The 12,351-nt window shown below is 35.6% G+C and overlaps 1 protein-coding gene across 1 annotated transcript; it reads left to right on the forward strand.

The window, feature by feature from the left end:
- Positions 1-10,820: 10,820 nt before the first annotated feature.
- On the forward strand, positions 10,821-12,014 carry kctd12.2 (potassium channel tetramerisation domain containing 12.2). The gene has a single exon (XM_056254448.1). It carries the CDS (start codon positions 10,891-10,893, stop codon positions 11,701-11,703), a length of 813 nt encoding a protein of 270 aa, XP_056110423.1. The 5' UTR covers positions 10,821-10,890; the 3' UTR covers positions 11,704-12,014.
- Positions 12,015-12,351: the final 337 nt, after the last annotated feature.

A 12,351-nucleotide genomic window follows, 5' to 3' on the forward strand; every position in this document is an offset into this window, starting at 1 on the left:
AAGTATCAATACATTGCACTTTTAGAACAGCCGAACAAACATAAATGGTAACACAAACTCCCAGTCACTTAAAAATTGATCTTCCCAAGAGGGAGTAGTTTCCCTGATCTCTTCAGGGCCTGGACCTTTAATTAACCCTTATATGAAGTAGAACTGCTTATATGCATCTTATATGCATCTTATAAGGTCTTATAAGTGTCTTGTTAACTGTTAATTACTGCTTATTACAAGCACCTTAAAATAAAGTGTTACCCAAAAAAATTACATTAACACTTTACAATAAGGTTCCATATTTTATTAGTTGTATACAGTAAAAAATACTTCTAAAGGATTTATTGATGTTAATTTCAACATTTATTAATACATTCAAATCAAAAGTTGTATCTGTTAATATTACTTCATGAACATGAACAGACACAAAGGTTGTTTTTACTAACATTAACAAAGACGAATAAATGCTGTAACAAATGTATTGCTCTTTGTTATTTAATGTAAGTTAATTAGTGTAACTAATGGAACCTTATTGTATATTGTTACTGACTTAACTATATATCACCATACTTCCCAGTTGATTGATTGCATTAAGAATTGCACTATATATATATGTGTGTATATATATATATATATAAACAAGTGTTCTGAACTGTAATGTTTAAATATGCAAATGAGGCATCATATTATTAAATATGCACTCATGTTGTGTTCCATGGAGGAAAGAAAATCATTTAGGTTTGGAGCAACATTTTGAGTGTAATTTTTCAGTGAACTATTCTATAAAGATTATCTTTAAAGCAACTCTATGAGGTTTCTGTTGTTTTAATCACTGTGATGCTTCAGCAGTTTAGACTCTGAAATGCCAAGACTCTCATGAGAAGTGATGGAAGGTAATGTTGTGTGACTAACATCTCCCAGAGAGAGAAAAGGAAGGTATATGAAAACACCACCTATAATATGCAAGAAAGCGACTGGAGCCTCAACGAAATATTTTACAGTTCATGAGGGACCTTCTTGTCACATTTTTCCCCCCAAATCTGACAGTTTGTGTAAATGAAAACACATTTATAATGTGTTTTGCTTTTCGTTGAGATCCTTTCTCAGGGTGGACTTGCTTATTATTATGAGACTATACATCAAATTATGTTCTCTTCTTTTTATGCTGTGCTCTCAACCAGCCGAAGCAAAACTAAATGGTACTGGCGAAAACATAACTTATCCCAACCAAAACAAACAAACACACACACACACACACACACACTATTGACTTAATGAGGACTCATTTACCTTCACGCCACAGCAGCAGACAGACAGAGGAGATGCAGAAGAGGAAAGACAGATAAAGAACTGAAAATGTCAAGACTGATTAGACTTTCATATGTCTGCAGTAACACATCTTGACCGAGACTCTCTGTGCTGAAATTAACAGGCATCTCCAAATGGCAGACATCAGGGGAAAAGGCTCTTTTCTCAAAGGCCAGAGGTCAATATGACTTTAAGCCAACAACAAAGGCTGAATATACTGTCAGAGTGAAATAGTAGATTGATATTTGTAACAGAGTGTGCATGTAATTCAAAGGGGTTTACTGAACTTCAGTTCTTCCCCTGGCTTGTAGTGAGGCTTCATTTGACAAGGATACACAGCTGATCAATGCTGCCCTCTGGTTTATGAGCATAGAATATAAGAGGATAATATTTCATACATTCACTGGCATGGAGAACATATTTAAATCTCCCCTATAAAACCAGGGTACGTCCAGCTGAGCCCTTCTCAGTATTTTATGGCTTTGGATGCTGTCAAAACACTAGAATAGAATAGAATAGAATAGAATAGAATAGAATAGAATAGAATAGAATAGAATAGAATAGAATAGAATAGAAAATATTACAAAATATTCCGAATGTCATTAAATACAACAAATGCATGTCACAATCTGCAGATTCTCAAGCCTTTGAACATGCAAACGTCATGACTGTTTCTGTCTAAAAACCAGAAGAAACACCACGACACAAGCAGTGATTGCTTGTGCATGACAAGGCTAGACAGGAAATCACAAACATATTTATGGGGTTTTTTTTGCATTTAAATGACAAGGGTTTGACTGGGAAAAACAAACCGTGACGAGCGGAGAGGAAAAGACTGACATGTTGATATATCAGGGCAAAGAGTTACATTAAAATTCAGCCCACAGTCCTATGTGTCACCTGACAAAAGGGTTTGATGGACAGTTTAGAGAAAGAGGGCATTCTGGGAGTTTTTAAAAGACTGCTTTGTTGATCTCCAGTAGGTTGCTGCTGACCAGTGAGCGCTCCGTACCTTTATTTCCCAGGCAAAAATCAAATAGTGTGAATATTTAACTTAAAACACATTAAAGCACAAATGAAATATGGCAATTCAATAATTACGTTTATATCTTCATAAAACATTACCATAAAACATAAAAGAACAAAGTATTTCATTACCCCTTAAATTGCTGTACAGTTAAGTGAATTGTAAAATTGCTAAATAGAACATTAAGCAATGCAATTCCTTCCTTGCAATAAAACTACTCTTTTATATGAACTATAATAAGTAATAATAACCATATTATTACTTAAAGTAATAATAGTTATTATTATAAAAGTTAATTAAAATAAGAATTGTAGTTATAATAACTGTTATAATAATAATAAATAGTATTAATATAAGTATTACTCGATTATAATTTTAATGACTATTAATTAAAGACTAAATTATATTTCTGAAACTCTGACTCTTAATAAATGTACTCCAAATCATTGTGTTTCTTTTATTTTGCATTGTTCCAGTTCAAATTAACTCCAGAAAGAATCATTGACTAAACTGTATAAAAAGCCAGACTGGTAGAAGGTGATTCATTGACTTATCATTATGTTTACAAATTAGGCTGTCAGTCTGTATGGAACAAACCAGCTGCTGAGAAATGAAATCAATTAGAAAACAGTACAGGAGTCTTGCGGCTCATCTGATGAATTGCCCTAATTATATATATTACATATAACACTTCAGGATATGGACATTCTTTGACAAAGGTAACTTGTCAGTACACTCGTTGTGTCAATAGGATTACATTAGAATGCCATACATTAATAATTGCAGTCAAAATAACTGACCATCCGGCTTTAGCTGTTAAACTTTTAAATTATTAAGGTCTGTCACCAAGCTCAAATTAATTAATCATATGAGTAATGTACCACTATAGCAAATAGCTAATCTGAAGATGACCTTCATTAATTCTGGTTCACAGAACAGCTTTTTTTTCCCAGGAAATAATGTGAAGGCGGAACAAGGGGAAATTTAAGGTTTAAGTGCTACATGCTCAATCTATCCACCTTACCGGACACTATTCAGTGAACAGAAACATCACTGTGATATTCATCTATACTGATGCCCAATTATCTGATTCTCCCAACAGTGCCTGACCTTTATAGGAAAGACATTGGATCAATACTGCAACTCTCACACAGATGCCCTGGTAACATGCTTCATGAAATTACTCCACTCCTATGTCCATGTCTCACCAGCATGACGCCATGCATATCTGAGATGGAGGCAGCTGTCTAATTATGTGTGCTTTCTTCAGACATCTCAGGGTTACATACTCCATTTTGAACCGTTAGTGGTTAAATTCTGACACGGTGTGTGGCGTCTCAAAATTGCTGCGCTAAATCAAAAGAGATCTGCAAGTGAGCAATGATGTGCTTGCACAAGTGATAGAAAGTCTGTCAAGAACATAAATGTAGCTAAATGTACTTTTTAGTGCATGTGAGTCCAGTGTTGACGTGTGTTGCAATGTACCATTTCAGCCACAAGGGGGTGAACTTGCCCAGTTTTTCCTCGCATGATCCATGAGACTGTCAAATAATAAAAACAGCCACAAACTGCAACATGTCAGAATCGCTTAATAAGCTCTGCTCACTGAAATCTCAATTTGTTTTGACAGTTGTTACTGAGAGGAAGAAACTAGCTGTTTGAGATATTTTTCTAATGAATTGGTATAAAATGAAAATGGAGAGGATATTATAACAAGAAAAACCTATAGCCTATTAGATTGTTTTTTAGTTACTAAACCTGACAGGTTCTGTTCTCCATTTACATACAAAATTGAAAATATGTCTAAAATATAGCAGCGAGCAGCAATTATTGGGGCCAAGCACAGAGGCAAAATGAGAAGCAAAACAAACATGGCATGGAGCATCAAGACCAAATGTACAGTGATCGATTTTAGACATTTTTACAAAATGGTTCAAAAAACATAAATACAATCATTTTTTATGTGATTTAATTGCTTGTCACGTTTGACCAAAAGGTGGCGCTGTCACCAAATCGATGTGTTATTGTCAGCGTGGCATAACAATGGCACACGGAGAGTTTGGTGTCAATATTCAAAACCATTGGCGAGTTGCAGCTTTGGGTCTTTTTTTGCCGTTTAGCAATTGAAATGACGGCCATGTTTATCAAGGTACACCAATGTCACAATGGACTATGATAGCAATTGAGACAAAGACACTGCTTGTCAATTGTGAAGTCAAACAGACCAAAAGTACTGTAGTTAGATCCAATTTCATGTTTTGTTCAATTATAGAGCCACCAAGTGGCGTAGTCCCACCGCTTTTTTGTGTGTCCTCAGAGTGCCCCCATACATAAGCGTCAAATTCTGTGAAAATATCTCATTTTGTTTGGATGTTACAGACATTTATATTTATGAGCACGTAAAAAAAATACCCACATGACTTTGATTCAATTTTTTTGCCACATACAATCAAAGTTTCGACATTTGGCCATAGCGTTTAGTCAACCCGATGTTTCCGATTTTCCTACAGTGCTTTTGTCTCGATTGGAATAACGGTTTTGAAGATATTCACGAAAGTTTGTTTAAATGCTAAACCAAAAAGGTAGAATCACTGAGCTCAACCGTTTTTGGGGTGTGTAGATCCGTAAAAATATCCATCCGTGTGCCAGGGGATAAAATATGTGCCTATACGCACCTTCGGTGCTTGGTCCCTAATAAAATAAAAGGTCCTTTTTTTCTCTCAGTTATGCTTGAAGGCATAAACTGCAGCAAACTGAGATAAAGGAAATGGTTTATAAACAAAAAGTGGTTTCCCATCTGCCCACAGTCGTAAGTGTCTCTCAGTGGTCTTATGATGGAGGACTATTCCCACACTCCAGCACACGGAATGAGCCTTCTGGGAAATTTACCAAGAGGTTTTTTAGGAGTCAATGATGTGTGTGGACCGTTCTTTAGACAGCATTTAGCATATTGTTTATAAAATGTTTTGCTTACATGAGACTATATGGATAACCAGCATGCGCGTCGTATCGTATTGAATCTCTGAGAATTGTTTTTTTTTGGGGTGGGATTTTGGAGCTTAAGTCCAGTGTGTTACATTACTGCCCGGCTTATATGGGGCGCCGTTTGTAAAGCGGCTCACGCTGAAAATAACAGCAACATTTTGTCACATTTAGCTTCAAGAAATGTTTAAAAAACTGGTATGAATTTTTGACGGTCACTTTTTAGCACATTTACAACAATATTTGTCAACTTAGAGATATTTTAAATAGTTAAATCTAAATATTAAATGTTACACCTAAATGTTAAATAAATGCTAAATCTAAATGTTAAATCTAGCCTAAATCTAAATGTTAAATCTAAATGTTAATTCTAAATCTAAATCTAAATGTTAAATCTAAATATTAAATCTAAATGTTAAATCTAAATGTTAAATCTAAATCTAAATGTTAAATCTAAATGTTTCGGGTGAAACTAAATATTTAACTAATATGCAAATTCAAAATGCCGGTAACAGGAAGTGCCAAAATAAAAGCTCGAGGAGGTCAGTGTGTGTTGTTTATAGTGTCAAATAACGAATAAAAACCATCTCATCCGGGAATGGACTCTTGGACATGGATTGTCGTGATAATAACTAGCCTACCTAAAATAACAAACACGTTTGTTATTATTATACACGTTTTATGCAAGCGAACATGACAGATCAGTCAAAGTGAGCCCCCTCGTGGCTAGCGATTATGGCTACAGTTCACCTTTCATAAAAGTGACACTAAAAAACTCAAAGTAGCCTACTCTTCAAATACAGTTTCTCCAAACGTGTTTATTATTTTAGGTAGTTATTATCACGATAATCCATGTCCAAGAGTCCATTTACCCGGATGAGATGGTTTTTATTCGTTATTTGACACACCTCCTCAAGCTTTTATTTGGGCACTTCCGGTTACCGGCATTTAAATTTGCATATTAGTTAAATATTTAGTTTCACCCAAAACATTTAGATTCAACATTTAGATTTAGATTTAGATTTAACATTTAGATTCAACATTTAGATTTAGATTTAACCCTCTGGGGACCGGAAACGCGCCGGCGCATTTTGCTCGTTTTTTTTTTCACATAGCAGAAAAATAGACTTAAAGTACTACCATAATTTCTGTTCATATAGAGTTAAGAAATATGAGAAAATAATCTGTTAAATGTCTACTTTTTTATGTGCCCACATACAATCGAAATAAAATATTGTGCTTTTGTAAAATAAAGAAAATAAACAGGGTGTGCGTTCTGCCTCTCCGTCACCGTGAACTTTTTTTCTGGAGCACGTCTCTAATCTTCAACACAACTCAGCTAATACTATTCACCCAGCCATAAGCAATATATCTTTTAAATCATTTGAGTTTGTACTTTTAAATGATCCGATTCAAAACTAAAATAAATATTCTCCGTTTATGTCATCTATATAAAAAGAGAGACGTGTCAGCCGTTCTAATTATCTTTCTCTCAGCTCATTATCTCTGGTAATGTGACACGCCCACGGAGAGCACGCGCTATTCAAACGCAAATATGTGAAGCAACACATTGAGACGCGTTAACGCCCATAAACTCTGAAAACACTATATTTTTTAGTCAGATTAATCTACTGTCGTCTTGCGCGGCTATATGAGGAACAATCCTGAGACATTAACCACAGAACAAGTGCTGGTTTATTTTCACTTCGAGGATGAGCAACAGATTCAGCTGAGAAGTAGGCCTAAGTGTTTTATGCAAGTGCTTTGTTCTAATCGCGATATAGAATTACGTTAGTGTCTGTAAACGGAAAAATAGCATACTTTTTAAATGTGAATCATGTTTGTGTGTGTGTGTGTGAATGAATTAATGAATGAATGAATGAACGCACAGATACACACTGTTACAGACTAAATAAAAGACAACATTTCGACTAGTTTTGGATAAAGTTTTTACTCTAAAATAGACATCAAATAAGCTTTTGTTAGGAGTTTCTGCTCATATGTTAAATATATAGAATGTTTTGTCAATAAACTAATCAACTAAGATGTTAAAGTGTTTGTTCCAATGCAAGCTATATCAAAATAATGAATCCTCAACTTTGAAATATGTATGATCAAACTAAGACATTTATGGAAAAAGACAATTTTCTTTTCAAGATGTTTCCAACTTTAACTTTGAACTTTGAACTGAAATAAAACCATGTCTATATGGTGAAGGGTGTGTAATAGAAGTGTCCAGACGTATGCACCCTGTATTTTAAAGAAGAACATTAAATTTTTTTGCGATACATTATTCATTCACAAAGAATTCAAGGACATTATTCATGTCCCTAAAGGTTGGAGTTTTCCTCATTTTTTTAATTAAGGCATTAAGATTTTTTTATTCCTCTTTTTTGTCAACTTTAGCATGGGTGTGTTAACTTATTCTAAGCAGTGTGTGTGTGTGTGTGTGTGTGTGTGTGTGTGTGTGTGTGTGTGTGTGTGTGTGTGTGTGTGTGTGTGTGTGTGTGTGTGTGTGTGTGTGTGTGTGTGTGTGTGTGTGTGTGTGTGTGTGTGTGTGTGTGTGTGTGTGTGTGTGTGTGTGTGTGTGTGTGTGTGTGTTGTAAATAAATCCAAACAATCTAAAAGCCATTCTTTTTTAAATCTCCTCATTCTTTGTGCAAGGCTCCTGATAATGATATGGCCTGATAGCACCTAATAGGGCCATTATGGGAGGGTCTTTGTCTTTCTCAGGTGTGGAATGCCACACATATTAATGAGAGATCACGCCTCCTCGCATAAAGCTTTCTCAAACAAAACACGTCATTAAAAATGTAAAAGACTTTATTGACTTATCTGAATGAGTAGTCAGGATGATTCTCACATAGTTTTGGAGCAAATATTCTAGACTATGTGATACAATTTTCAAAAGTCTTGTGAAGAAATAATCAATATGTGTTTTGTGGTCTTATTTCAGCAACTTTCATTTTTATTTTTTTCAATAACCACGCATAAACATTATTCTCTTAAAAATACAAACATGTACATACATGTTGCTCACATATCATGGTAGCCCCGTTTGTGCTATATAGAGTGAATTTACACCTTTGCCATTAACATGTTTATAAATAACTGAAAAAAGCACAAATGTCAGTGCATGTCAAAACATCCCAAGGGCCCCAAAACACCCTGGTCCCCAGAGGGTTAATATTTAGATTTAACATTTAGATTTAACATTTAGATTTAGCATTTAGATTTAACATTTAGGTATAACATTTCATATTTAGATTTAACTATTTAAAATATCTCTAAGTTGACAAATATTGTTGTAAATGTGCTAAAAAGTGACCGTCAAAAATCCATTTTTTAAAATGTTTTTTAAACATTGTTTGAAGCTAAATGTGACAAAATGTTGCTGTTATTTTCAGCATGAGCCGCTTTACAAACGGCGCCCCATAGGCTTAAGCCTATAGTCTCAGACTAAAATGCATGTGTGTGCTGGTTTAACTGAAAGCAGCTTGCACTGCCATATATTAAAATATGCCACTGTCATTGTTTTGTCTCAATATGCACACCAGTAGTGTTTCTTTTTTTCTAAGGCACATTTATAAAAGCTACTTAAATGCCCTAATTGAACTAAGGCCTAATCCCTGTCTGTGAGACTGGGCCTACGGGATGCATCTGTGTAGACTTTTTTTTTTTAAATTTAAGAAAACATTTTAAAATTATTTATTTTCATTTCAAAATATGATGTAGTCTACATACGTGTCTTGTAGCTTATTATTCTCTAGCTTTCGCACACTTACATTTGCCTTTATGAAATTTCAAAATCTCAGATGTGAGCTAAAAATGAAGATTTATTCTACAACAATAGTAGCCTAATAGTAATCTAAATACCTGATAGAATTATTTTAAAGTCAATACTGAAGTTAATGCGGATGGAGAATCAAGAGTCCAATAAAATAGTCTATTAAGGACAAGCTGTGCATTGTTTATGCTGCAGTGCCCAAAGGAAATTTAATTTCTCCCCCCCCCCCCCTTTTTTTTTTAAAGGGAGCTCCCATTACTGATCCGGCTGGGTGTGCACCATGTGAACACTGTTGAACAGTTCTTATCTTGTTTCATTGTTTATTTATTTATTACTTAGGTCTTACATTTATGGTCTTATACTGACTGTTAGAAGTAACTTTTCAGAGGTGTAACTTTGTTAAACAGCTTTGTTTTTGCATTTTTTTTAATTATATATTTGTAACTTATTATTACAAAATGTCTATTACTGAACAAGAATTCAACGCTGTGCTTAATTCAGTAACTTCAAGTAGTTTGCACAATGAACTGCTTCTTTTTCTTGGCCACTGGATGTCGCTATAGAAAGCACTGTTGTTATAGACATTGATCTGCCTGTTCCCACTATCTAGAAGTTTTGCATAAACAGCAAAATTATTAACCAAGTTGCAATCTGTTTGGTTAATAATAAATGAAGAGTTAAAGGAAATAGAATATTGCCTCATTGTGTGTATGTATATGCAAGGAGTGTTTTCTTCTGTGGCACATATGTGGTCTTACCCCATTTATTGTTATCATTATTATTTATTTATTTAATTTTTTAAACTATATGTTCTTCTTTTTTAAAATTTATCTTTAGAACAGCATAATTAACTAAAAGTTAGTAAGTAATAGGCATATTGCTGACATGGATCAGAAAACCACTCGGCAAAGAAAATGTTTTGATGTTCAATTGGGCATTTTTACTGGATATTATAGTTATAGATGTAGTGAATGTTTGATGGAAATGCCAACTCATTTTCGGAAGATAAAAATTCCAAAGCTGTTCACATTAAGGCACCTATGTGCGTATTAAGTAGGCTACACTATAAATGATGGCAATTATGGCAACACTTATAACAGTGTCCTTGTTATAGCCTACTTACTGTACATGTTGGCTAGTGTCAACAGTAGCCTAAATTATGCATAACTACATGCAACTAGCCCTAATCATAACCTTATAATAATAAGTAATGTTAATATTTCTCAGTGCTTAACTGTATAATGTCACTGTTACGAGGACATTTTAGGAATTTCAGATTCTGCACTATTTCTTTGTCACTAATCAGAGGAACAAATTTGTGACGCTGAATCCTTGCTTCCATTAGTAGGCCTACAGTAAACTTCCTGATCTCTGGAACCTCCTCAAATCATACTGAATAACAGTTTTGTGTGTAAAAAGGAAACATTCTGAAAGTCCTCTAAAAGAATGTCTTATCACAAAGCAAATACAAAATAATAAGAATAAGAATAGAACATTTCTACCACTCATGGACGCTTTTGACTTGTTAAGCAAATCACAGGGTTTCATTTATTATTAGTATATTATTATTGTTGTTGTTGTTGTTGTTGTTATCGTTATTATTAGGCTACTATTAGGCTCTATTATTAATATTTTAATTTATTTTCTCACAGGGTGGTAGTAAAGAGTTAATACAGCCGTCAGATTCCTCCTCCTACGTAACCGTGTTTTGCCTACATAAACAAAGCTGAAATATTTCTTTCCACTCTTCTCCAGTCCCGTGATTGCACCGGAGGTCTCGCGCAGTTGTGCAGAGATGGATACAAGTCGCGCGGACGCTTCACAGCGATTCTCCGAAATTATTGAGCTCAATGTCGGAGGGCAAGTTTACGTTACGCGCCACTCAACTTTACTCTCCGTGCCCAATTCTTTGCTCTGGACCATGTTCAGTCAGAAAAAACCCACGGAACTTACCACCGACAGCAAAGGACGCTACTTTTTGGACAGGGACGGCTTTTTGTTCAGATATATTTTGGATTACTTGCGAGACCAGACTCTGGTTTTGCCCGATTACTTCAAAGAGAAGGCGAGCCTTCTTAAAGAGGCGGAATATTTTCAACTTCAAGAGCTGGCGAGACGCCTGAGACCGGCGGTCAGTAAGGATAACTCTATCAGCGAGGAGGTGTGCCAAAGCGACCCGGAGGAGGCTGCGCACGCCGGCACCAGTATCTCCAGCACCGGACCTCGATCCCCGTCTCTGGACGTGAAGAAAACCGGCTACATAACCATCGGGTACAGGGGCTCCTACACCATAGGACGAGACATCCAACAGGACGCCAAATTTCGAAGGGTCGCGAGAATCACCGTGTGCGGCAAAACGTCTCTCGCCAAAGAAGTTTTTGGGGAGACTCTGAACGAGAGCAGAGACCCCGACAGACTCCCAGAGAGATACACGTCTCGGTATTACCTGAAGTATAATTTCCTGGAGCAAGCCTTTGACAGGCTGGCGGAGATGGGCTTCCACATGGTTGCTTGTAGCTCCACGGGCACCTGCGCGTACGCGAGTAACGACCCCAACGAGGACAAAATCTGGACGAGTTACACCGAGTACGTTTTTAGCAGGGATTGAAGTGGACTCACCTTTTGCAACTGTTATTCAAACACGTTTCTCGGACACTCACCTTTCCAGTCGTTACGCACCACGAATGTGTTTTGTGCACAATGTTTTATGTAAAGAAAAAAATTAGGGACCGTCAATCGCTGAGCAGACGTTTTGTGCATATTTGCGTGTAAGTAATAATTTAACAACAACGTCTGTTCCCATAATACAAAACAGCCACTGATGGCAATTCCCAGTATTTAACTACAAAACGTTTGGGAGGAAGCACAAAATCAACCTTTATACTCAAGTTCTTGATAATTTGTGATATTAAAAAATGTCATTGCATTCCTGCAATTTTCCCTCAGATTATATTAACAGTTTTGTTTTGATGTCTGTCAGCTTCACACACATAATAAACTAATCATGAAAGACATATTTGAATGGAGACTCTGAATAGTGCCTCATTATGGTATATTTTGATTTGAGAGGAATACTCTATAGTTAAAATAAAAGGTTTTCAATTGAATGTGTGTCCCACATCAAATTTGCATGGACAAACAAGCTACTGGCAACTAGTTTCAAACTAGCTGGTGCTAGATTAAACCACAGCTGATATCCTGTCACAGATTGTGTGAAATGACAGTGCGAAGATATAAAGCACAGAAACTGTGGTGT

The sequence above is a fragment of the Rhinichthys klamathensis genome, unplaced genomic scaffold (assembly GCF_029890125.1).
Source record: "Rhinichthys klamathensis goyatoka isolate OS25496 unplaced genomic scaffold, OSU_Roscu_1.1 h1tg000111l_1, whole genome shotgun sequence".
NCBI classification, from domain to species: domain Eukaryota; kingdom Metazoa; phylum Chordata; class Actinopteri; order Cypriniformes; family Leuciscidae; genus Rhinichthys; species Rhinichthys klamathensis.